Source organism: Triplophysa rosa, linkage group LG18 (genome assembly GCF_024868665.1).
Source record: "Triplophysa rosa linkage group LG18, Trosa_1v2, whole genome shotgun sequence".
Classification (NCBI taxonomy): Eukaryota; Metazoa; Chordata; class Actinopteri; order Cypriniformes; family Nemacheilidae; genus Triplophysa; species Triplophysa rosa.
The window spans coordinates 2957973-2985774 of record NC_079907.1 but is presented as its reverse complement, the minus strand read 5'-3'; the positions used below and the strand labels follow the sequence as shown (position 1 = coordinate 2985774).

At 43.2% G+C, this 27802-nt stretch overlaps 2 protein-coding genes across 2 annotated transcripts; both read left to right on the top strand.

The window, feature by feature from the left end:
* The first annotated feature begins 302 nt into the window (after nt 1–302).
* Nucleotides 303–27802, top strand: LOC130569516 (cadherin-18-like). The gene is made up of 3 exons (XM_057359214.1): nt 303–337; nt 3188–3297; nt 26926–27802. Exons 1-3 carry the CDS (start codon nt 303–305, stop codon nt 27489–27491), a joined length of 711 nt encoding a protein of 236 aa, XP_057215197.1. The 3' UTR covers nt 27492–27802.
* LOC130569003 (uncharacterized) lies at nt 14229–17700 on the top strand. The gene is made up of 2 exons (XM_057358316.1): nt 14229–15291; nt 15848–17700. The coding sequence occupies exons 1-2, from the start codon at nt 15004–15006 to the stop codon at nt 17327–17329; spliced, it is 1770 nt and encodes a 589-aa protein (XP_057214299.1). The 5' UTR covers nt 14229–15003; the 3' UTR covers nt 17330–17700.

Genomic DNA, 27802 nt, shown 5'->3' with positions numbered 1-27802 from the left:
TTTCCAATCATTTTAAGGTCAATATTTTATTTTATTTCAATGAAAAGAAATGTTTTTTAATTTTTAATTTTAGTAAACTAAAATAGCCTTGATGGATTCATTTATTCAATTAATAATTCAATATTTTATGACCTATTCTACTGTTCTAAAAAGTGATTACAATACTCTTTAAAGTGGGCATGTAAGGGAAGTTGCATTTTGTCCCTATCGTGATGTATATTCAAATGAAACGGCTTCTAAAATGATCAAAAATATGGGCGGGACTTAATTTTGTTTATCGGGAACTGATTGGATCGTTAGAAATGGAGGCTGATTTGAATCTTTTCAGTGACAGGAGGTTGGAGGGAAGGGGCAGAAATGAATCCCAATAGCCCCAGCTTCGTGCCATAACTCGTGACAGGAAGTGGGGGAAGGGGGGTACATTTTTGATTAAAGATTATGAGGGCGCATGAACATAATATTCCATGAAAAATAAGAATAGTACATTTTGATTTCATGGTGACTTGAAATGAAAATCTTGAAATGATAAATTATTTATGTTAAAGGTTTTCTTTGACAGCTATAGACGTTTAGTATTCACAGCAAGATTCTGCCCTTTATTGTCATAATGCCACCTGATCTGTGCCTGTTTAACTTCAGAATGTCAGTTTTTAACCTTTTATACCTGCAGATCAAGAGTAAAGGATGAATTGCAGGATTTTATTGGTCTCATGACATCAGAGGAATCATGGCACATCAAAAGCTCATGAACATATTGCATAAGATCAGCTGTTTAAACATTCACAGCAGAACGAAAGATTTGGATTTATCACAAAACACCTGTTTTTAACCTCACCCAATGACTCATCTCATCTCTCTTCACTTCTGTCAGCATTTCTGTTTTCTCTTCTCTCTTGTTTTCACTTCACCTCTTCCCTCGTACCTGTTCTCTTTAGTTCTCTTCAAGGTTATTTTAGTTTACTAAAATTAAACTTTGAAAACGTTTCTGTTCATTGAAATCAAATCAAATATGGACTTAAAAATTACTGGGGAAAACTTAACTAAAGGAAAAATTTAAATGTTGCCTCAAAAATAAACTGAAATAAGTTTAAAGCACTAAAATTATAATATAAACAAAAATAAAACTTAATTAATATTATATTGCAACATAAAAAATAAACAAATCAATTATAAAATGACAAAAGCATATACCAAAATTGCTAAAACTTTAAAAATCTAACAATAAAAGCTAGCCTTGAATATTAGTAAATAACTAAAATCAAAACTATTGTAACCTGGTTCTCTTTTCTCATCTCATCTCTTCTCCTCTCTTCACTTATTTTTTCATCTTTGTTCATTTTCTCTTTTCTTCTTTTCTCTTTTCTCTTCTCCTGTCTTTGTTTTCTTTTTGATTCTTCTCTTCTCATCTGTTCTCTTCATTTCGCCTCTCATCTCATTTCTTTTATTCCCTTTTCATTTCCCCTCTTCTTTTGTCTCTTCACTTTACCTCTCAGTTCACATCTTTTTCCTTTTCTTGTATCTGCGCTCTTTATTTCTCATCTTTTCTCGTCTCTACTTCTTTCTCATCTCTCTTCATCTATTCTCATTACTTGTCCTCTGTTCTTCTTTTCTCTTTACTTCTCTCTTCTCTTTTCTCTCTCTTTTCATCTGTCTTCTATATACTGTACTCTTTGTTTTGTATGTGTGAATTCGTGTGATTCGTGTCCAGACAAGTGGCATGTTTCTCCATGCTGAATCATGCATAAAAGACGCACACACACATATTTATAGTCATTTTATAAACACGGCCACAGAGAAGTGACAGATTTGAATAACAAATGTGGAAAATTGTGACAAATTCTGTGAACAAAAAAGGGAGAGGCGGAACAAGCCGCTGATAGACTTATAGGTGCCAGTTCATGAAAGTGAGCAGCACATGTAACAGAAACGCTCTATTTCTGCAGCCGTCCATGTCTCGTCTCTCTCCAGCGTTCGCTCTCACCTTCTATCTGTGATGCTCTCTCAAAAGTGAGAGTTTTCACCGCTCACGCCTGCTGGAACTAGATATAGTTCTAAACCCGCTCTACACGTGTGGCACCACGTTACGTCCCCGCTCACGAGCCTCTGTTTGCTCCTGCTGAAATCTATTTGTTGATCAAATCTACCTATTCCCTCTCCAGAAAATCTGCTTTGGAGATTTACCGGCTTTAAGAGAGCTGATTACACGGAGGGAAGTGAGATCTAGTTGCTTGTTTGCAAACATGTTCGCATTTTGTGCAAATTGTTGATGTGCGTTGGGCCCTGTCATACAACAGCTTGCAGTATCTTTCTGGTTACCATTGTTGCTAAGTGAGAAACAACAGGCTTGAATTACCAGATGTTAGTGCGCTACTACATTATGTTTGCGGGTACTTTATGATGATATTTATCAGGACGGTGAAGTGCAGTAGATACGATCAGAGTTGGCGCCAACACCAAACCTCCTAAGACTCAGATCAACTCACTATATATTTCAAACAAATGAACAGCCGCAGAAAAAAATGAGACCATTTCAAAATCTTTTTTTTTTGTTTGTTTCATTCTGTGAACTACTAACAATATTTCTTTCAAATTTCGAATAAAAATATTGTTTCTATTTGCATTTATTTGCATAAAATGAAAGCTGGAGAAACAGGTGAAAATGACCGAAAAGATGCTCTGTGTTTTTTCAGACCTCAAATACTGCAAAGAAAACAACTTCATGTTCACTTTTAAGCAATACAACTGTAATATTTCTACATGTATTTAGGAAAAGTTCAAAAATCATTTTATTATGGATTTGTTTCACAGTTTTCATGTATCTTGTCATGCTGTCAGTCTTTCACATTGCTGTTGGATGACTTAATGTCATTCCTGAGGTTTAATTTTGTTCATATTCAACAGACACTGAATTGAAATGAGCACAATACATCTAGAAATGCTAATTTAATGAAAATTTGATTGGTCTCTTCATTTTCCGCAGCTGTATGCTGTACACACACACAAACACACACACACCCTTTTTCATACTTTGTTCTTGTTTTTTTTTCATGATGAGAAAATGTGAAAGTTCTTGAAAAACCCTTTAGTTTAGATGAGGTTTCATTGCGCTAATGCACTGTTAGCAGCAGACTAATGTGTGATATTGACTTTAGCTGCTCATTTACTCTGGCTCTTTACATTCTAATAGCATATCAAAGAATCATNTGAAGATCTGCCAGGGCGAGGCGTTCCTCTCATCCGCAGGCCTCAGCACGGGCGCTTTGATAGCCATCCTGCTCTGTGTTCTCATTCTACTCGGTTAGTTCAGTATGGAATTTTTTGAGGGTTTCTTTCTGTCTGGATTTGATAGAGTTGTGAATGTTTTTCTCATAAATTTTAGATTCAAACATCTTCTATAGTTTTTTTTATTAATTTTATAATATAACATTTCAATGAAGATAAATCTCTCTAATCTTATTTTTTTCTACATGTTTGTAGTCACACCATAGGACACATTTACACATTTATTTGTCAACTACCCAAATGGATACATTTATTCAATATAATACAATATTTTATAAACATCACTTTTGTGGCGGCTGTTCTACTAATCTAAAAAAATGACAAGACTCTTTAAAATTGGCGTGATACGGAAGTTGCGATTATCTTTTTTTCCTTATCGTGACATAGCCAAGTGTAACGGCTTCTGAAATTAGAAAAAAACTGAAGGCGAGACTTGCTTTCGTCCAATAGGAGCTCATTGGATTGTTGCAAATGGAGGCAGAATTGAATCTTTTCAGCGATGTGTTGCTGGAGGGGATGGGCAGAAACGAGTCCCCGATAGCCCCGCCCTCACATCATAACTCATGTCAGAAAGTGCAGGGAAGTTGTTAATTAAAGATAATGAGGGCACATGAACATAAGTACATAATAATTCCATAAAAAATAAGAATAGTACATTTTGATTTCATGTTGACTTTAAATCTTAAAATAATTTGAAGTCCAATTTTTCTTAAACAGTTTTAAATGTTTAGTATTCACAGCAGGATTCTGCCCTTTATTGTCATAATGCCACCTGATGTGTGCCTGTTTAACTTCAGAATGTCAATTTTTAACCTTTTATACCTGCGGATCAAGAGTAAAGGATGAATTACAGCATGTTATTGGTCTCATGACATCAGAGTCATGGCACATCAAAAACGCCATAAGATCAAGTTTTAACATTCACAACAGGCATAACAGAGTGAACAGTTTGGATTTATCACAAAACATAGATGTTTTTACCTCACATAATAACTCATCTCAATTTACTTTTGTCAGCATATCTGTATCTGTTTCTCTTTTCTTTTGTTCCGCTTCCCTCTTCTTTGCACTTCGCTCTTACTTTTCTGCATTATTTTTTCTTCTTTTCACTTCCCTTCTCTTTTCTATTCTTATCTGTTCTCTTTGTCTCATCTCTTCTCCCCTCTTGTCTTGTCTTTTCTTCACTCCTTTTCTCATCTCTTTTTATCTTTTCTCATTTCTTCTCCTCTCTTTTTTGTCTTTTCATTTTTCTCATCTGTTCTGTTCATCTCCCATTTTGTTTCTTCTTTTTAGTTTTCCTCTCCCCTTTTCTTTTTATATTTCAATTCTCATCTTTTCTCTTCTTATATTTTCTCTTGAAAATATAAGAAGTGACCTTTTCTCTCTTCTCTTCACCTCTCTTTATCTCTCTTTTCTATACTGTACTCTTTGTTTTGTGTTTGAATTAATGTGATTCATTTGAAGTGCCATGTTTGTCCATGCATAAAGGGTGCACACACACATATATATATTTATGGTCATTGTACAGTAAGGACCTCATAGAAGTGACAAAATGTAATAACAAATGTGGAAAAATGGCAACAAAATCTTTTAACAAGAAAGTGGAGAGCAGAGCGAGTGCTGCTGATTCTGAAAGAACATTATAATATCAGGGAGTTTGATTGTACAGTATTTTGATGTCTAGAAAGATTTGTGAAAACAAGATGCAAATAAAAATTCAAGAACAGACATCAAGAATCAGTGTATGAATCTCAACAGTGGTGTATAAGAAATGAAGAATTTTAAAACATGTACAAAATTGCAAAATCATGTAGTTCTTCCTCTTTTGGATCAATCTTAGAACAGATGCAGAAGTGAAGCAGCAAAAAAATGGGTGTGCTTCACTAACTTGAGAAATATTCCTAACAGTTTCAGTTGCACAGAAACATTGTGGTCAATTCAATAACAGTTTATTGTCACCGGGGTGGAGAACTTCTCCACTGCAAAGAAAGTCATTTACCATTACAGTTTGTGAAGATATTGTTTGTACTAATAGATAATGTTAGATCATTTGCGCACACAAACAGTCTTCTACAACCAAGTCGATCTGCAGCAATCTCTGTCTCTGTACGGTGTTGGGAGAACCAAATAATTGACACACACTCATGGGTACATCTCAGTTAATTCTCCATTTATTATTGTACAAACAGAGGCTTATATTCAACTATGCATCCTTGAGAAATGGTACGAAGAGTTAATCAAAGAACAGACAGTTTGTTTCTCATCCGTTATCAGAATGGAAGGTACAGGCCCTCAGGCGACAAAGACAAAAACATGTATAAAGATCAGAATATGCAAATAACAATTCAGAACTTCAATAATAAGAGCCTTATAAGCATTAATATTTAACAGTAAAGCTGATTCAACAATCTTCTTCATTGCAATCAGTTCTGGGGTGTGTTTCCTGAAAGCATCATTAGCCAACTGGTCACAAGTTCTGTTGTTATATTTCGTTCAGCATAGTTCAATGACTCGTTGTTTCCCGAAACCATAGTTGGTAACACTTTACAATAACTCTTCATTAGTTTATATTAATTAACTATGTTAGGACTAAGTATAAAAAAAATTCTAAAACATTTATTAATCTTAGTTACTGTTCATTTTAACATTAGCTAGTACATTATTCTAATCAAAATTTTTATTTGATAGTGCTGGGAGTTATGACGGAATATGCCATTACCGCAGAGTAAAATGTCAACCGTAAAAGTTTTTTTTCTATTCCGCAGAATGTAAATAAGTAGGCATGGTGAACTCTGTGCTATGCAAGTTGGGCGTTATGTAAGGGATAATGTACAGTCAGCCGGGTTGTTATCACAGAAATAAGCCCCGACAGTGTGATCATGACCCGATGCGAAGCGGAGGATCTTGTATCACACTTGTAGGAAACTTTTCCCTTGTCGAAGCAGAGACCAGGAGACGTTGGGATATCTTTCATACAGAAGTTCTCTTTATTGAGGACTCGCTGTGCATTGCTGTAGTCATCCAAGTCTGACTCTAGCTCAGTACAGTAGAGTTTTATACCTTTCAAGGGGGAGGGATACATAGACGTGGAGACGATTTACACAAAGCATGCAAATGCAGTACAGTAATCAGCCCATTACCGGAATTTTCCCAGCCCTGATCTCATCAGCATAATAGTGTCATTCAAATGCATAGGTGCTAATCCAATCAGACAGTATTGTCCATACCTTCATATTATCATAGAGACATAGGCACAGCTGTGCCTTGAGCTTAGCATTCACCTTTAACTTGTGACCCTGCCCAATGGTCAGGAAGTGCATAAATACAAAAGGGTAATGTCTCAGACACCTGGGCTGCCTGACTTGATCTTCTTAGAATGTCATCATCTTTACCTCAAAATTTGAAACACAATGTACAGTACATAACTTTAACCTAGATATAACATTTTATAAATTTGTAATCCCACACACTGAAGGGGTTTATTTCGCGATAACAGCCGGCTGCTTGTACATTATCCCGCTTATTACACGGCTACTTGCCACATCAGAAAAAAACTGGACATTAACTGTGAATTTTTTTATATTTAACTAATTTTTACCGAATGCAGACCTTCCACGAGGAAAAGCCGTTTACTTTCGGTTTTAAAGTAAGAAACGACGTTGAAACATCACGAACAGGCAAATTGGTTTAATCATTTGTAAATATAATGTCATATATGTTATTAAAATACATATTTATAATTATTTTTTGTGTAATATTACACTGCCCCTCTCAAAATGATTTGCAGCATCCGGGTTACAGGGTGTTATTTTTTTGAGCGGTTGTTATTTGAAAATAACAACCCTTGGAATGTTGCGTCTGGCCAATCAGAATCAAGCATTCAAATGAGCCATGTAATAAGATGAAAAAACGTGAATTAATCCGCCCATAACAATGAACTTTCAGTTTGTAGTTTTGTGATTCGCTCCAGTACGATGCTTTCTCTCTCACCTGCAATGCTTGTGCAGGGATCTGCGCAACTTTAATAAAGTTTAATTTTAGGCGAAAGGAGGCGAAACTTGCGTTTAAGCGCCCAATGATGCTAGCCGCAAGCACGCTTTGACATGACGTGCCACTAACTTCCGTTTTTTGAAGACACGTGTGGAGTCACCAGAGACTCGCAGTGCAAAGACAAGCGTGCGAATAAACAAACCTAAATACAGAGCGTTGCACACACCGAAAGTGCACATCTAATAGAGAGTGAAGAGCGATGATGACTTAGAGTATAGACCCCATGAACACCAGTTTATAACACCAGTCATACAGTACTCTCATTATTTGTGCATACTATATTCATACTTCATACTTGTTTAGTTAGTTTAATTCATTTATATTGTTTAGTTAGTTTTATTCATTTATATAGCACAATTAAACAACGTAAAGTTGACCAATATGCTTTACTGTAAAAAAAGACAAAAAAGTCCATATAAACAATTTACAACACATTCTCACACACAACCATTGAAATAAGCATCCAGCTAGAATTAGCCTACAGACCCAAACGCCACTTCCAGTAAATGCAGTTTTACGTGTTTCTTAAAAAAGCCTAAGGATGGGGCAAGCCTGAGATGGAGAGGCAAGTTGTGCCAAACTTAGGGGCTGCAACTGCAAAGGCCCAATCGCTGCTTGACTTTAATCTAGTCCTAGGAATGTCCAAGATCATCTGATTGAGTAATCTGAGAGATCTAAGAGGTTTATGTACACGTAGAAGTGTCACAACTGGGAAAACGTCCGAGAGAGAGAGAACCCACGAGCAGGCAGTGGTACAAAACTCAGATGTTTAATAAACTGAAATAAAGACCCACGATTGGGAAAACTACAACAAAATAAACAAACTACAAACAAGGTGCAAAACAAGGACTTCCCACGAGGTGGCAAAAACAGAGCAACAGGATAATCCAACATGAATCAAGGCAAGGTACATCACTGTCATGGGGAGTAAGGAGGATTCAGTAGCGAGTGCGTAACAAATAAGATTTGTTAGATAATACCCTTCGGGCAGATAATAACGAGTCAGGTAAACCAAGTCCAATGAAAAGTCCTCTTTGGTCAGACAGCAGACCTCGCTGTAACCACGATCCTGTGAGTAATTTCCAGTGTGAGAGCAACAGCAGTTACCCGGAGAACTGGCCGTTATCCAGTGGGTAAGTTCCAACACAAGTCTCCAGTTGAGTAATCAGCACGACACAGACAAGCGCATACCAAACAGAATAATGTAGAGAGCGAGAATGAGTTAGTGAACCCAACAGTACCCCTCCCTCTGTGAGCACCTCTTGGTGCTCTCAAGGGAACCGACCTGTTTCCTGTAATCGTCAATAAGGGAGTGATCCAGAATGTCCCTAGCAGGAACCCAACTTCTCTCCTCCGGACCGTAACCCTCCCAGTCCACCAAGTACTGGAATCCGCGTCCCCTCCGTCTGGAATCCAGAATGCGTCTGACTGAATAAGTTGGCTCCCCATCTATGAGACGCGGCAGTGGGGGGACCGGGACTGGTGGATTAATCGGAGAATAAAACACAGGCTTTAGAGACATGAAAGGCGGGGTGAATCCTCCTGTACGCCGGAGGGAGTTTGAGGTGGACTGTCACTGGGTTAATGATCTTAGTGACAGGAAACGGGCCTATAAATTTGGGTGCAAGTTTATTGGAAACTTCGCTCCCACCCCGAAAAGAGTCTCACAAGCTCTGCTCCAGGTGCACCTCTGGGCGAAAGCGTGAGTGGAGGGGACCGCGACCTCGGATTCCAGACTGGGAAAAATAGGTGGTTGGTAACCTAAACTACATTCGAACGGAGAGAGGCCCGTGGACGACACTGGCAACGAGTTATATGCGTACTCCACCCAAGAGAGCTGCTGGCTCCAGGAGGACGGATTCTGTGACACCAAACATCGCAACATACGCTCAAGGTCCTGGTTGGCCCGCTTGGTCTGACCATTGCTCTGAGGGTGGAACCCAGAGGATAGGCTTACACTTGCCCCCAGTAAATGGCAAAACTCTCTCCAAAATTTGGACACGAATTGGGGACCTCTGTCGGAAACCACGTCTATCGGGAGGCCATGAATACGAAAGACGTGATGAACGACAGTGACCGCTGTCTCCTTGGCTGAGCGTAATTTGGGCATGGGAATAAAATGGGTCGCCTTCGAGAATCTGTCCGCTACGGTCAAAACAACCGTATTCCCCTGGGAGGGTGGGAGGATAGTGACGAAATCTAGCGCGATGTGGGACCAGGGTCTCGAAGGGACTGGCAGCGGTTGAAGTAACCCCTCTGGGGGTCGATTGTAAGTCTTACCACGTGCACAGACCGCGCAGGCCAAAACAAAATCCTGTATGTCTTGAGCCATGGTTCGCCACCAGAATCGTTGTCTAACCAGAGTTAGTGCGACTCACTCCTGTGTGACAAGCCACGTTGGAGCAGTGACCCCACCGGATTACGTCAGACCATAATTTCTCTGGCACAAATTATCGGCTCGGTGGACAACCGGGCGGAGGTGTTACCCCTTCTAAGGCATTGCGAACCTTCGACTCGACCTCCCATGTGAGTGTGGAGACAACGAGTTTCTCCTGGAAAATACACTCGGGAGTGGACGGGCGCATGGAAAAATAAAAAATTAGAGACAGTGAGTCGGGTTTGGTGTTCTTGGAACCCGGACGGTAGGATAGTGAGAAATCAAAACGACCGTAAAAAAGTGCCCACCGAGCCTGCCTGGAGTTAAGTCGATTGGCGGATCGAATGTACTCGAGATTCTTATGATCGGTCCAGACTATAAAGGGTACTCCTGACCCCTCTAAACAGTGACGCCACTCCTCCAACGCTAACTTGACCTTGATGTCGTAATTGCGTTCGGCGGGGGAAAAACGATGAGAAAAAAATGTGCAAGGGTGCACCTTGTCGTCAGAGGAAGAGCGCTGGGAAAGAACCGCACCTACCCCCACCTCTGATGCGTCAACCTCCACCACAAACTGACATGTGGGATCAGGGGCTATGAGAATGGGAGCCAAAATGAAGCGGCTCTTGAGGTTGGCGAATGCAGTCTCGGCTGCACCGTGCCACCTGAACGTCATCTTGGAGGAGGTTAAGGCAGTCAGAAGAGTGGCTAGTTGGTTGAAACTGCGAATGAAGCGCCGATAGAAATTGGCAAACCCCAGAAACCTCTGTAGGGCCTTACAGGAATCTGGCCAATCTACCACAGCCTTAATCTTGCCGGGATCCATGCGCACTCCATCGGACGAGACGATGTACCCCAGAAATGGAACAGATTGTGCATGGAACGCGCACTTCTCCACCTTGACAAAAAGCCCATTCTCGAGCAGTCTCTGGAGCACCCGTCTGACGTGCTGCACATGTTCGTGGAGAGACGAAGAAAAAATCAATATGTCATCCAGGTAAACATATATGAACTGATCAACCATGTCTCGCAGCACATCATTAACGAGCGCTTGGAAAACAGCCGGGGAGTTCGATAGCCCAAACGGAATGACTCAATATTCAAAGTGTCCCCAAGGGGTATTAAATGCCGTTTTCCATTCATCCCTATCTTTATGCGAACCAAATGATAAGCTCTGATGATTCCGCTCTTCCTGGGAAAGCCGGGCTCTGCCCACCTGCATAGGCTAAACCTCCATCACGTGACTGACTAGGTTAGTGAATCTGGCAATGTCGGGTTCCAAACTCTCGAGTCTCAGTGGGTGAGGTCGACAGTTGATCGCGTCGTTGAAGGCAGGCATCTACTAGAAGGGTTAAATCGATAAGTCCATCTAGATCCGTGTGTAGTTCCATGGCGTCGATCTCACCCTGAATACGATCCGCCAACCCATGCAGGAAGATATCCCACTACACCTCCTCATTCCACTTACTGTCTGCTGCTAAAGTCCGAAACTCAATAGAATAGTCCGATACGGACCGGGTCCCTTGTCGTAGATCTGCCAGCATGCGAGCCGCTTCGCGACCTGCTACCGCACGATCGATGACCCGTTTCATCTCCTTGGACAAAGCTTCAAATGAGAAACGCAAGGATGTTTATACCCACTGAGCTGCTCGTCCCGACAAGCGTGTCAGCACTAGAGCTACCTTGGAAGATTCAGTCGCGAACGTTAGAGGCTGCAGAGAAAAGAACATGGAGCATTTGGTTATGAATGTTCTACAGAAACTGGGCTCACCAGAGTAAAGTTCAGGTGGAGGCAGCCATGGCTCTTGACGGTTGGTGATGCTCGCAGCAGGGGGGTTGGCGGGCGGTGGAGCAGGTGCAGTGGGAGATCTCATCCGCTGGAATTGGGTATTTAAGTCGGACATCTGAGTTATCAAAGCTTGCACGGCTCGTACGGTTGCAACCATCTGCTCCTCCTGTCGACTGAGACGTATGTCATTGTTGGCCAGAAAGTCCTGAAGATTGGAGGCACTTGCTGAATCCATGTTCTGGTCAGGTCGTTCTGTCATGGGGAGTAAGGAGGAGTCAGTAGCGAGTGTGTAACAAATAAGATTTATTAGATAATGCACTTTGGGCAGATAATAACGAGTCAGGTAAACCAAGTCCAATGAAAAGTCCTCTTTGGTCAGACAGCAGACCTCGCTGTAACCACGATCCTGTGAGTAATTTCCAGTGTGAGAGCAACAGAAACCAACCAGAATGATAATCCGCAACGGCCTGGGAATAACACCAGTGAAGACTCGAACCAGGAGAGAGGAGACCAGACACCATCAGAACACGGCAAGAACTGAAACGACCTGACAACAAACAACAGGAAGCTGAGAGCTTACATAGTCGTGCTGATGAGTCACAGCTGACTCCAGTTGAGTAATCAGCATGACACAGACAAGCGCATACCAAACAGAATGATGTAGAGAGCGAGAATGAGTTAGTGAACCCATGAACCGTGACAATCACACGACAAGGCAAACATAACATAACAAAACCAAACAGCACAGGACAGCAAACATGAGGGCATTATATAGGGGAACTAACAAGGGATAATTACACTAGGCAGGTGTGGGGAATCAAGCACTGTTGGGAAGCTGAACGAGGAAACAAGGCGGCGGGACCAAGAGATGAGATGGGAGAACGCATGGCTATCATAAACCAAAACGTGTGGGGCTCTCATGACCCTGCCACAAGGCTAGAATATCAAGACAAGAAGAGGCAGGATCATGACATTGAAGATCTATTAAATAAGGCAGAGCTAGATTGTGAAGAGCTTTGAAAAGCAGAATCAACAATTTCAGACGAAGTGTTATATGCTCCTTTATTCTATTACCAGTTAAAAGTATACCAGCAGCATTTTGAACAACTCGGAGACGGTTTAAGAATGCTTGATTTACTCCAGTATACAGAAAGTGACAATAGTCTAATTGTACAAAAATAAAAGCATGGACAATCTTTTCAAAGTCATTGGAGGACAAGAACGGTTTTACCTTAGCTATTGATTTTGAACGGAAGAAGCAGGATTTAAGGATTTAAGTTGATCTCTGTGTCAAATTTCAGATAGCTGTCAAATTTGACACCAAGGTTCTTCACCACTGATTTACAAAGTGGAGTTAGTTCACCCAAGTCAAAGGAACTTTGGGTATCAGTGGCGCAAAACCAGATTACTTCAGTTTTGCTGTCTTTTAGATTCAGGTAATTCTGTGACATATTGTCTGTCTTCGTACTACATATGATATAGTCAGAAGATAAATATAAATAAATAATACCTGATTATAAGAACTTAATCTGTTATCCTTTGTGCAGTTTCATAACTTGCCTACATTTTAACTACGGTTAGCATTTAAATTAATTGCAATACACTGTAAAAAAATTCAGACTTCCACAACTCAAAATTTTCTAGTTACTGGTAACAAGGAAAATTTTCAGTTCTCCAAACTGAATTTCTGTGAGTTGAATTGTATCAATTGTGTCAATAGTATGTTAACATTTCCAATGAGAAATGGAAAAAAGCAAACCAAGTAATTGGCCCAATTATGTATTTCAAATTGTAGTAGCACTCTTTTTTTGTTTTACCCAATCTAAAAATATATATATGTAAAATGATTTGGTAAAGCAACCTCGCTTAATTGTTTATTTTCCATTGTCCTAAAAGAAAAACATATTCAATCAGTATGCACTAAACTCTCAAGCTATTATGTCACATTTTCTTAAAACATTATTTAAATATACAACAATATTGTGAAAATATAAATCATAAATACATTCATGTTTTGTGCACAGTATCCTTTTAGGTGAAATTATCATTGAAATGATCATTCAATGAAAATTAGAAAAACAGGTTTAAAAACAAAAGATGTGAGACATCAAATACAGCATTATATACAAGCTTATATTCATTTTTAAACAACACAATACTGGGGTTTGTACATGTATTTAAGTTCAAAAATGAATATTTTATGGAATAACCCTTATTTTCAATCACAGCTGTCATGCTGCAGTCTTTCACATTGCAGTTGGGTAACTCTAGATGTCACTTCTCTCCCTGTACTACATGTTCAGTATGTACAGCAAGCCAAAGTGGACAATAAATGCATTTATAAAGTCTTTAAGGTTTTCCAGTAGACCTAGCTCCAGCAGTCCAGCAGTGCCCCTCTGCAGAACTAGCTCCAGCAATACTCACCATTTCCAGAAATCTATTTTTCATTGGACTTGTGTGATGCTCCAATGTCTGCGTGCTCTGTTAAATGTATAAAATAGCAGTATCAATACTGAGTCTACACAAATGAATACAACTGAACATCTTCACTATTCTCACCATTTAATAAAATAAAAAATAGTTCCCACTTATCATAATCAAACCGATAAAAGTAAAATAAGCTTCTTGAATAGGTTTTGCTCAATAATATATTTAAATGGATTTTAAATAACAAGAACTTGCTGTTTCATATGATGTTACACAGGTATGACACAGCCGCGCAGTGCGGTGCTCACTCGAGTGTGAACAGGCAGAAACTGCCACCGAAGAAGGGCCCAGAGTCCTCTCCCCGGGACAGCCAGTGTTGGGAAACCTACAGTACTTGATGTTGTGGGAAATGGGGGAAAAGGACGACGTTGAAGCGTACTTGCATGCTTTTGAGACCATTGCTACCAGAGAAAGATGGCTAGAAGGCCAGTGGACTAAAATGCTAGCACCCTTTTTATCGGGGGAATCTCAGAAAGCCTTCTTAGACCTAGATCCTGTGCTAGGACACTTATGCCTCCTTAAAGGAATAAATATTAAGTTGTAGTGGTCTTTCCGAGTTTGGAAGTTTAGTGCGCCGATATATAGTGCTAGTGCACTTGCGTCCTGACCCGAGTTCGATTCCGGATTAATTGTTTCATATTTCTAGTTCTTATATGTGGTGGACTGTTCTTTTATTTGGGGTCATATGGAGGCATCTGAAGCGGTTTAAATATGTATTTTGGACCGTCAAAAATGTAATAGCCATTGACTTGCATTAGATGGAGAAAAATACAGAGTACCGCATAGTGAACATCAATAGTAAAATGCTCTATTTGTTTTATTTTAAATGAAGGTTTCTGTACATGTGACAGCTCAAAAATGTGTCCAATAAGCATGATGAAACGAAGTTCCCATTGTTTTCCTCACTTCTCATTTATTAATTTCTGTCACACCCAAAAGCATCACTGATGCCGACTGTGTATTTAAAGCAGATGTGCTTCTGTCTTCTCTGCTCTAACATCAAGAGCAGCTTCACACCATGTTTATTATGGCTCTGCTCACCAGTGTTGTGCTGAGACCATTCAGCGCTCAGGCAAGAGTGGTCACGGACTTCAATGAATGTAATGCGTTCTTCTACAAACAAACTGAACCAATAGGAATGGATCAGAATGCCAAGAAAATCTGTCAGATTTTAGAAAACAACGCCGCTACTTACGCTACGTTGTACTCAGTATTTCACAGGACTCCTCTCTACAGCGCATACAGATTTGACCCTGACTGCAAGACTGGCAGAGGAAGGCCAACCAGGTGGTATTTAGAGCCACAGGTAACTATGTGCTTCACTGTCTATAAACATACTTTTATTCACAGTTTAGCTCTGCATTTCATTCTATTTTGTCATTCCAAATAATAAATAAATAAAATACATTATTGTGCTTTATGGAACGTTCTTATACTGTATTATAAACATTAAATATGTCCACTGACAGACAATGTAGAAAGTAAGAAAAGAGCCTTTTTCCACACACCATTTGGAAAAAAAGAATGTTAACACTTTAATATAAGATTAACCCATGAACAATACATTTGATACAATGTTTGTAAATCTTTGTTAAGATTAGTTAACAGAAGACAGCTGTTCATTGTTTGTTCATGTTACTTCAAAGTGAATACCTGATGTTAAAAATAACTTTTGGTGTTAATAATGTATTGGTAAATGTTCAAATTTACATAAATAAAGATTTATAAATGCTGTCCAGGTGCAGTTCATTACTGGTTCATGTTAACTAATGTAGTTAACTAATGAAACTTTTATGTTGTGTTGTGTGTTAGTGTTTCCAAAAAATAAAAACTAACCATCTAAGATATAATTTCTTTTGTAGCTTTCCCAACCCGAAGATTTGAGATTACACTCTATGGTCCCTGAGACAGTAAATAATAAAAATGCTTATAAAGAAAATCAAGCCATCACTGATGACTTCAGTTACACCGGATATGATCGTGGACACCTGAACCCCAACTTATTCCAATGTGATGCTGGTCGTATGGCAACATTCACTCTGACCAATGTAGCACCTATGGACGCGTGCTTCAACAGTAATCAATGGGGAAAGTGGGAGAAAAAATTGAAGACATTTTTACTAGACATGGCTAGTGCTGACTTTGGTCGTGCTACAGTGTACATAGTCACAGGTACGGTACCCAATGCGAATCTACGAATACCACAAAGGGAAATCTCTGAAGAGTACGAAAGGGTGACCGTGCCCTCTCACATCTGGACGGCTGTCTGTTATGAACACAACGATAGTGAAGATAAGTCTTTCTCCTTTGGCTATATTGGGGAAAACAGGCCGGAAGGTGGCATAAGCCTGATGAGTGTCTCAGACCTGAACACAAAAATAACAAATCTCTATAGTAAGCTGTCAGAAATTAGAATTTTTGAGGATTCTTGTTTTGGTGACAATAATAAATTAGAAAACGTTAAGGCCGAATTTCAGATATTAATCGACCTACAAGTGAACCAAAATGTCCAAATGAGCTCAGACATACAAAACACATATCTCGCATTGAAAAGGACTGTCAGCAGTGACAACTATCCTGAAAAGAAATTCAAGTTGAGTGAGATGACAGTAAAATTAGCCTTCGAAAGCATGAGAACTTATGTCAGTGTGGCAGAGAATCTGAAGTTGAATTATGGTGGAGTTAGTTGTCTTATAACTCATGCTAAACCACTAGTGAGGAATTATATCGGAAAAAGGGACGTATCAGGGGTGTCAGATGCTGTTGAATGCCTGCTGACCCCAGAGAAGCAGAAGACTGCAGCTGATGGATCACCCTGCTTAACCTCCTATGACAATGAATACAGCTGTCAGTGCAACACAGAAGGTGAAACCAAGTCCTGCTGCTCCTCTCCGTGCCACTACCAGGACAAATTCAAGTTCTACGGGTGTTACTCGGGCCAGACGCTGATAGAGTGCTCACCCCAGTACTCACTCATCACGTATAAAGGAGAGAGGTGCTTGGATAATCACCCATGTGCCACATATGGTCAGGACTACTACTGGTGTCGCACCTCTGACAGCTGGGAGTACTGCAGTCCTCCACTGTGGAAGAGTAAGACTCAAAGCGGGAAGTACTGCCGCACCGGCCATGCCTGTGCCAAATATGGTTCGAGCCAAATGTGGTGCTTCACAGACGATCGAGACAATTATGATTATTGCTGTACTTGTAAGGACTCCTCCTCAGCTTTGAATGGCCAAACCTGTAGGTCTGATCACCCCTGTGGCTACCATGACAAAACTTACCTGTGGTGCTACACTGATTATGTTGACAACTGGGATTACTGTTGTGATTGTGAAGTATAATTATGATGACTAAAGCAAAGCTTGGCCAATTTGATTGTGATTGTACTTTGAACTCTTACTAACCTACAAACTGTGTAACATAAGAATAAAGACTCTCATACTGTACTGTATGTAGGCCTACTTCTGAAATTAACAGCAGCTTAAAATGTTTTTTTTTTCCATAGTAAATTACTGCAAAAACAAAAGGCTCAATAAAAACATCTATGAATCTATAATATGGTTGCAAATTTTTACCCAAAGTAGTATAGTTTGTTGTAAGTAAAAACAAATCTCTGACATTAATGAATGTATCATCATAAATTAATAAATGCATCTCTAATAAATGCACGACTACACAAAGCTTACAGAACAGTGTGATTATCATGAATAATTCGAACACTATCCACGTTCATGTGCCCAGAGACACAGCAAAAGCACGGACATCTCCATTCTCTTACACTCCTTAACAGATGCCCTGTGCTTGACATTCAGCCCAAGGTATGTTAATTAAATTTTACATGTATTTGTACAGTGCTCACCGTGTATATATCTCAACAATGATGACAAATTAGCAAACTAATCAGATGAACAGATCCACACAAACTGAACCCTGTTCTAAACCACGCTCTACACGTGCGGCACCGCACGTTATGTCTTAATAACGCAATAGCAACCATACCTTAAAATCACTGGTAATAGATTTGACACAAACAAAGTCAAAACAAATGTCTATTAGAAAAATATATGTTTAACTTGTTTTATTGTTTGATTGACATTGAGACAGACAGACAGCTTTAAAATCTGGATGTAATGTAATATAAGGATGTAATATAATGTTCCCTTTCTGTCGGTCTCTCGACGTTGTGTCGAACCGACAGAATGGGGTTTGTCTTGAGAACCTATCATCTTCTGAGTATTTAGAAAAGGCCAATGAAAATTGGCGAATGAAATTTGCATGCCGGACTCCTCCCCGGATGTCCGGTTATAAGAGGGAAGCCGGCGTGCTCATTCATTCACCTTTTGTTCTTCAGAGCCTACGCATCTGGTGAGCTTCTCTACGATCTGGGTGATCATTCTTTCTGCTGGAATCTACGACGTGGACAGCGGACGGTCCCTTCCTGCAGTGACTCTCCCCTGGGCGTCTCGGCAGTTCCGGAGGTGTTCGAGCAAATTTCCTTTTCTAAAAGAGCAAATTTCTCCAGCGTGGCTTGTCCCGCTGTTCTCATGGGTGCAACACACTCATCGAGGAGGGGGACGGACACAATGCCTGCTTCCAGTACGCTGGGGCAGACGTTGTGGATACGTCCTGCCCGCACTGCGGGCGGTGACGATTCAGACGTTGCGTCACAGGTGGCTGTGTTCCCACGGGACTCAGCCACCACCTCGTTTGCTCCCCGTTCCGTGGCGGCAGGACTACGGCCCTGCCGTCCGCTATGGCAAGCAGCGAGGGTGATATGAGGATTACTGTGAGCGATAATCCGCCAGCCACGGCTCACGGACCGTTCACACCTCGTTTCGCTTGTCTGACCGTTCCCCAAAAAAGACGGTCCGCCGTCTTATTCCTCAATCACGTATTCGGACACGATGCGTGATGATGAGATGTCTCTTGCAGCATCGGGGGGTGACGTACTGCCATCCGACTCCGACGATTCCTCGGGCTCCCTCCCTCGGGGGGTCGAGCCCAGGAAGAAGCGGACGTCGAAATGTCAGCCATGCTTTCCCGGGCCGCCGTGAGTGTTGGGTTGCAGTGCCCGCACTGCCTCTCCCGGCGCTCGCGGCTGGCTACATGGTGCCTCGGGTTTGAGCGCGGCTCCAAGCCGCGCCCGCCCCCAGTGCCGTGTTTACCGGAAGTGCATGAGGAACTTAGTAAGACCTGGAACGCCCCCTTTCCGGCACGTTTCACGTCAAACAAAGTTCTGTCACCCTCTCTTCCCTCAAGGTTGAGACAGCTGGAGGATACGTTGTTGTCCCCCAGGTGGAGTATGCCACCGCGGTGCTGGGGGGGGCTCGACCTAGACTCCCATCCAAAGCATGTGGGGTCTCGGCATCTCTGGTGTTGAGAGCTTACATTGCGGCGGACCAAGCTGCCTCCTCTCTCCACGCTATGGCTCCTGCCAGGCCAGGGCGTTGAGAGAGCTCCACGAGGGTAAGACCGACCCAGCGCTTATGCAGGAACTCTGCGCTGCCACCGACCTCGCTCTACGGGCGACCAAGGTGACCACGCGGGCCCTGGGTCGGACGATGTCCACACTTGTGGTCCATGAGAGACTCCTCTGGCCGAACCTTGCGCAGATGAGTAACGCCGAGAAGGTCCGCTTTCTCGACGCACCCGTCTCGCAAGGGGGGGCTGGTTGGTGTTACTGTCGAGCCGCAGTTCTCGACAGTAAAGAAGCAGTCCTCCGTGCCGTGACTCGGCCGCCTCGGCCGTCGAGTCCCATGCACTGTCTGCTTCCCAGCAGCCCTGGTCCTCTTCGACGCCCTCCAGCTCTGGCGCCCCCCACTCAGGCGGCCCCCCTGGAGGAGACAGCGAAGAGGAGACCATCGCCCCATCAGCAGCCGCGGCGAAGCGACCCTCATGGGAAGACCTCAGGGGGATCGAGGCTACCATTGGGCCCGACCCCAGCCACATCGCTGGGAAATTGGATAGGGACGGATCCTGCCCCGTCTCTCCATCTGCTAGCGCCCACTACCTCTCAAAAAGGAGAGTTTCCTCTCTCTCTGGGTTATCACAGCCGATCCCACCCTCTGCACGACGGTGAACGGCAAACTCGACGTTGCGTCACGGCGAAGCGCAATGTCGAGTATAAATACCAGCCTTCAGCACGATCCGTCTCGGCTACGCGATCCAGTTCGCCTCACGCCCGGCAAGTTTCAGGGCATCCGTTATACCTCAGTCAGAGGCTAGGATGCTCCCGTACTTTGGGCCGAGGCGCCACCCTTCTGGCTGGGGAGTAACCTCTCCCCCTCCACACTGGGAGTGTATGTAGCCGCTACGGCCGCTCATCATGACCCAGTTGCTGGGTAGCCTCTGGGACAGCACGACCTGGTCATTAGGTTCCTAAGGGGCGCGAGAAGGTGACCACCATATCCGCGCTCAGTACCCTCTTGCGACCTAGGTGGCGGGCCTCAAGAGGCCCCGCCCCCTTAGAGCCTCTCGGAGTTGCCGCTCTTTCTCACTCTTGATAAAGACGGCTTTCATGATGGCGCTCACCTCCAAGAGGGTAGGGGATCTGCAAGCACCCTCCGTGTCCACAGATTGCCTAGAACTCGGGGCCGGGATTCTCACGTTATCTTGAGACCCCGCCCCGGCTACGTGCCCAAAGTTCCCACCACTCTCCCGAGAGACCAGGTGGTGAACCTGCAGGCGCTCCCCACCGGGGAGGAAGACCCAACCTATCCGTGTTGTGTCCAGTACGCGCACTGCGCCTCTACTTGGACCGCACGGAGAGCCCAGAAGCTCTGAGCAGCTCTTTGTCTGTTTCGGAGGTCAGCAGAAGGGAGGGCTGTCTCCAAACAGAGGCTGGCGCACTGGATCGTGGATGCCCTCGTTATGGCATTCCGATCTCAATTCGCCCCTGCCCGTTGGGAGTGAGGCACACCCCTCATGGGCACTGGCTCAGGGCGCCTCTCTGGCAGACATCTGCAGATCTGTGGGTTGGGCTATGCCCAACAACTCCATGAGGTTCTAATACCTACACGCGGAACCGGTGTCAGCCCGCTTCCTGCAGGGCAGTGTGTAGGATCGGCAGCCGGTAGGGCGTACGCCTGCGAAAGCCCTTCCCCCTTCCTCTAGGGGGGTCAGCGGCTATTACGCCTCCCCTCTTTCCCCCACTGGGTAAAGAACAGCCATTTTATCCATCACTAGCACCTTCCTCGGGGCAGGCTGGGCAGAGCAGCCCTGCCCCCTTAGGCCGGGGAACAGTTGAGTTATCTCCCACATAGCTCTAACCGGACCTAGTGCTCCAGATGTGGTAACCCCCCCTCCGTGGGCTGTTCCGTCTGATGTATCCTCATGAATGGTTCCCACCTCAGCAACCCATGACCTCCCTAGGTGGACTCCCACCTTGCGGTTAACTCTGGTCCGCACATTTTTCCATGAGTTCTCCCCTGATGGTGAGACCATGTGGTGTCTCCACTAATTCCTCCCTACGGTAGGTAGTGGTCTCTGCAGCGTTTCTCCCCCGGGGGGAATAATGCTTACCCAGTGGCCCTTACGGTGCCGGGCGGCTTCTCGCCGTTAGAGAACTAGGCCTCCGCCCGTGACGGCCGGTGGCAGGGGCTTCCCAACTTTGTGGTAAAGCTCTGGGTCCCTCTTCCTCTCCACTGGATGGTCATAATTTCACGACTCGCCCAGGCCAGTCAACGTCGCTCCGCCGAGATTGTGACGCGGCTCAGCGCTGTGGCGTCTTACATAGGAACCCCATTCTGTCGGTTCGACACAACGTCTAGAGACCGACAGAAAGGGAACGTCTTGGTTACGGATGTAACCTCGGTTCCCTGATGGAGGGAACGAGACGTTGTGTCCCTCATGCCACAACACTGGCCGCCCACCCCAGCGGTTGGGGTTGTTTTTTTAGGCTCCTCAGACCAAAGGTGAATGAATGAGCACGCCGGCTTCCCTCTTATACCCGGACATCCGGGGAGGAGTCCGGCATGCAAATTTCATTCGCCAATTTTCATTGGCCTTTTCTAAATACTCAGAAGATGATAGGTTCTCAAGACAAACCCCATTCTGTCGGTTCGACACAACGTCTCGTTCCCTCCATCAGGGAACCGAGGTTACATCCGTAACCAAGACGTTACACATCAGATATTTTTCCCAAACAGTTTACCAAACATTCCCTTAAAACATAACAGATTATATCTGCGTGAATTCGTGTAGAAACTGATTTTTTTTATTATATGTCTATATCGGGATCTCACGCTGCTGAGTGCATGCTTCGGATATGTATGTCGGATCAATTTGTAACATATCGCTCTTAATAACTTCTTCATTACTCTCTCAATAACTCTTTTAACATCAAGCAAGTCGCGCACTTTATTTTCTTATTCCAGCATGTTTCAAAACTGAAACCAAAACGTCAGACATGCAAGCGCTTTGCTTCCAATGGACATGCATCCTTTTACTAAGAAAGATTTAGGAAGGTACACCTCTCAAAAAATTTACAAATAAAGATCATTTTAAATATTTATTTACTATTTGGAGCATTGGGAGCTATACGAGAGCTTAATGTTCTTATTTTTATGAAAACCTCAAATTCGACCGAATTCACTTCTTTTGCCTGAAGCTTAAAATTACACCATGTACATTCCGACTCATTGTGTCATGATTCTGCCTCATCATGTCATGTCTATTCTTGGTCTTGTGGCAGAGTCATGGCAAAGCCTTAGGTTATGTGTGGAGAGAGACATTTTGGCACTTACGGCCTTCTATACTCTCTCTCCGGTGCCGTGTCTCTGTTCCCGCCCTCTCGTTCCTCGTTAGCTTTCCATCAGTGTTTCATCCCCGACATCTGTCCATTGTTAATTATCCTCTGTTAGTCTCCCTATATATTGCCCTCTATTGTCTATTGTCTTGTACTCGTTCGTTTTGGCTGTTTGTGATGTTACCTTGTCGTTTGCCTGTTACCTTGTTTATTGGATTACCTTGCCCTGTTGGATTACCTTGCCCTGTTGGATTCCCTTGTCTTGTTGGATTCCCTTGTCTTATGCTGTGTGTATCATTTAGTCTTAGTCGTTTGATCGTTTGTTTTGTTTATTCCTGTTTCTTTGTTTTTCCCCATCGTCAGAAGTTTTTGTTTTAGAGTGCACCTCAGTTCTTTTGTCTTTTTTTCCCCATCGTGGGTTTTTATTTTATAATAAAGATTTGTGTGTTCGCTACTGCTGCCTGCGCTTGGGTTCTTCTCCACGAGAATCGTGACACATTGTGCTAGTACGGGTCAAATATGGACAAACCCAACCACTGGTTAAAAATACACTAGAAAATGGGTTGGGCGATGTCTACTAAATTGGCATTGGAGTAAAACTTTGTGATGGACGATGACATCCGGGGGTGGGGCGAGGCGGGGGTATATCAGTTTGCTAGATGAACAGACTACACCCAAATCACATTTTGCGACTAGTTTTCAAGACAGCGTGAGCATTTTTACAAGTACTTGCACATGTACAAACTGCAAATTTGGAATTTCTTCCAGTTGTTATTTCATGTGGAAAAACGATTAGATTGTGAGCCCACCAGTGTAACGTTACCCTGCCATCGCAGACACGCACAGTTCAGGTGGTCATTGACAAGTTTACACACACAACGAATGTAACTGTGGTTCTGTCACTGACAGTGTCACTGACAGACAGTGCATGTAATTCACCAACTCGTTTCACAGAAGCAACTGCCAACAAAAAGGCAGTCTTTAGAGGCAGTCACTTAATATCTACACTCTACAAGGGCTCAACAGAGATGAACAGAGGAAGGTGAGAACAAGCTGTAAATCCCAAATGGGAACATTTGTATTCAAGGCAGGCTTCAAACAACGAGCACCTTTCAGAAAACTGCACACCAGACTATGAGAACCGAGAGGCACCCTCAACCGGAGCGTGATATGCAGAAATCGCCGCTACATATACAGTACCTTCAACGTAGAAGCTGCTTTTCCTTCTTCCAATAAATGCTGAAGGAAGTTTAAGACTCTTGAATCATCAAAAGTAGTGGGCTCAACCTCACGCACCCTGCACCACGGCGAAAATAATTTCCAGCGTGAAGCATAAATCTGCCATGTTGAAGGAGCTCTGGAAATAGTATGGATCACAGCAGGGTCACAATGCTGCAACAAAGGGTTTAGCACATGGGCCAAACCCACAGATGTAGGCGAGATGGGTCTCGGATGCCAAAAACTGCCCTCTAACTGTGAGAGGAGGTCTCTCCTCTGGGGCAGCTGCCAGGGGCTACGGGAAAGCAGAGTCAATAATCGAGGGAACCACGGCCTGGCCGACCATCGTGGATCTACTAGCAGTGCTCTGTGCTTATGCAGAGAAATCCTGTGCAGCATCTCCAAAAGCAGAGGAGTTGGGGGAAATGCATGAATTAGGCAGTTTGGCCATTCGTGAGACAGTGCGTTCTGGCCCAAAGGACTGGATGTCTCCATCTTGGAAACCACAAGCAACAGTGGGTGGTTGTCGCTGAAACGAAAAGGTCCACCTCTGCCCGTCTGAAGCGCAGCCATATCTCCTGAACTACATCCGGGTGAAGCCTCCATTCTCCTGGGTGTAGCCGGTCCCTGGACAGAGCATCCGCTACTTGGCTGTCTACCCCTGGAATGTGAGCCCCTCTCAACGAGACTATGCGTGGTTGACACCATGTGAGGATCATGCGGGTGAGTTGCAACATTCAGCGGTATCGTGTGCCACCCTGATGGTTCAGGTGAAACACCACAGATGTATTGTCGATTCGCACAAGCACATGTCGGCCTGTCAGGACCGGTAAGAAGTACTGCAGGGCTAGAAACACTGCGCCCAATGACCGCAAATCTGCAACCAATGACAGCAAATTCCCCTCTGGTTCCGAGTAGCCCCCCATCCTGAGAGCGACAAATCAGTGGTCAAAGGTGCTGCAGACCCAATGGGATCACTACCGTAGCAGCCTCTAGCATGCCCATCGCCCTTAGAAGTAACCCATACCGTACCACCACGCCCGTTCGGAAATGCCCCATTAGCCGAAGTATGTTGGTTGCTGGCTCTTTGTAAAGGGTAGCCAACATTGCAACGGAGTCCAAAGTCAGCCCGATGAATGTAATCGACTGTGCCGGAATCAGGCAGCTCTTCTTCTCGTTTAATGCCAGACCCAACATCGGCACATGGCTCAAAGCATGCTGGAGTCGTGAACAGCCTGTTACTCTGTGGGGGCACTGAGAAGCCAGTCGTCTTGATAAGGTAGAATATGCAGGCCCTTTGCCTAAAGAGGGGGACTGTGCCGCATTCACACACCTAGTGAAAACATGAGAAGCAAGAGATAGTCCAAATGGCAGAACTCTGAACTGGTATATGTGACCTAGAAAGCTGAAACGCAGTAATTTTCTGTGGTGAAGTGCTATAGGAACGTGAAAGTAAGCGTCTTTTAGGTCGACACAAACAAACCAGTTGCCTCTCATCACAGCCCGAAGAATGTAGGTGGTAAGCAGCATGTGAAAAGGCAGAACCTTCAGAAACCGATTCACGTCTCAAATCCAGAACTGGACGGAAACCGCCATCCTTCTTTGGAACGAGAAAATACGTTGAATAGAAGCCGTCCCTTGAACTAGGGGATGAACTGCTTCTATGGCTCCCTTCTCTAACAGGGAACAAATCTCTAGGGAAAGCGCAACAGAACGAGCTGCATCCCTGACAACTGTGGGAAAAATTCCCGAAAATCTGGGGGGCCCGAGAGATTCAGGCTTTATGAAAGCGGCTTTTGGTGGCTGTGGGGGGCATTGACATATAGCCCGTCTGCCCGAGATGCACTGTCAAGCTGGGGTCCAACTTGGCGAGATGGACCCGCTGCTCCGACAGATAATGAATACCTAGGCAAGATGGGCAAAGCTCATAACCATCGTCCGGGAGCAGATTATTGGGACAACCAGTGACAATCGATTCCTGAGACATGATCTTTTGTAGATGACACCCTCGGTTGAACCATTAGGTCAATAAATGATGAGCAGATCATTAAGATGGAATATGAGAATATGTGTATATGACTGCTGGTAGGACCAAAGCGGCTCGAAGCAAACAAGGAAAATAGCACTCAACAAAAAACGGTAATGCACTGTTAGCAGCAGACTAATGTGCGATATTGACTTTATCTGGTCATTTACTATTGCTCTTTACATTCTATAATGGAATATCAAAGATTCATCATCCATACTCATTGATCTCTGGCCTCTCATGTGTTTGCGTATTCGTGCATCAAGGATGCGTCACACCTGCTTTTCTCTCATGCATGTTAATGCTGTGCACATCTCAGCACCTACTGCTCTCTGGAGAAATTGTTCCCTTTTAATAACACTGATCAATTGTTTTGGGTTATCTATGTTTTCCTCTTAGATACACAGTGAATGCTCGACATTAATATTTTATGCGTATTTATACCACTTTCTATCCCTCCAAATGATAGAATGATCTTCCTTTCATATTGATTTTGGAATAATTTTGACTTCTTTATTGTCTGTCTTGTATTTTTTAGCCAGTAATAGTTGTTTATTCCATTTTTATTGCTTTTTGTGTTTTTACTATAGACTTTTTACTATACAAAAATCATGTATGTATGTATATTATGATTATGAAATATAGGTATATTACAGTATATAATATAATATAATAATAATATATAATATTAAGTTATTATTATTTATATTTATTTAGGCTATACATATTTTGTACAAAGTCTATAAAGTCCTTTGTACTTCACTATTGAAGTGTTATTTTGTGTTGAATTTGTACTTCACTAAACATAATTAAAAAAGGAATGATAATAATTCAGTACAATTAATATCAGATATTTTTTTTGTTTTTGTCTAGATATTTTGACTGTTTACCTGTCTGCATTTGCTTGAGTTGTCTTAACAATATTTTTGTTGTTTTGTTTCTCATAGCCATCGTAATCCTCTTCATCACGTTACGGAGGAGCAAAAAGGAGCCGCTTATCATCTCAGAGGAGGACATCCGGGAGAACGTGGTGACGTACGATGACGAAGGCGGCGGCGAGGAAGACACGGAAGCCTTTGACATCATCGCTCTGCGGAACCCGGCCGCGGCTGAGGAACTCAAGTTCCGCAGGGACGTCAGACCCGATTGCGTCCGGCCGGGATCGTCAAGGAGACAGCTCCGTCGCCTCGAAGACGACCGTCTTAGCCCCATGTCCATGGATATAGATGCTGAAATGGACGTTGTGGAGTTTATCAAACAGAGAGTGGCCGAGGCGGATCAGGACACTAGTATACCACCCTATGATTCCTTACAGACCTATGCCTACGAGGGTCAGGGGTCACCAGCAGGCACCATCAGCTCGCTCGGGTCAGCTGGTGCACATTCTGAACAGGACTACAACTATCTGGATGAATGGGGTCCAGAATTCCAAAAACTAGCGGAACTTTATGGAGACGAAGTTGAAACGGAGTCGTCATCGACTGAAAAGGCAGAGTCAGAGAAGCAGACATAAATATTGGGCAGTGTCGGGAAAAACTGTGAACAAATAAAAGCAAAAGCCCTGCTCTCTTCTAACATCCCTCTTCATGGTTTCATCAATAACACGAGACGCTCTCCGATACGTGACCGCTGTAAAGACAAACAGACAGACCTGCCTTTTATCTCCTTTCTTTTGGATGTTCGGAGCTATGAATTCCAACAAGACGAGAATGATTTTGAGAAGAAAATCAAGCAAAAAAGAATAAAAAAAACTAGTGGAAAAAAGGAAAAAATATTTTAACTGGTGTATATTTTTTATTGCTCAATAAAGTCCTGAATTCCTGA

Bases quoted from the DNA above. Each gene is read 5' to 3' on its own strand.
- LOC130569003 (XM_057358316.1), top strand. From the start codon at position 15,004: ATGTTTATTATGGCTCTGCTCACCAGTGTTGTGCTGAGACCATTCAGC. The intron at 15,292-15,847 runs GTAACTATGTGC...TTTCTTTTGTAG, and splicing joins GGTGGTATTTAGAGCCACAG to CTTTCCCAACCCGAAGATTT.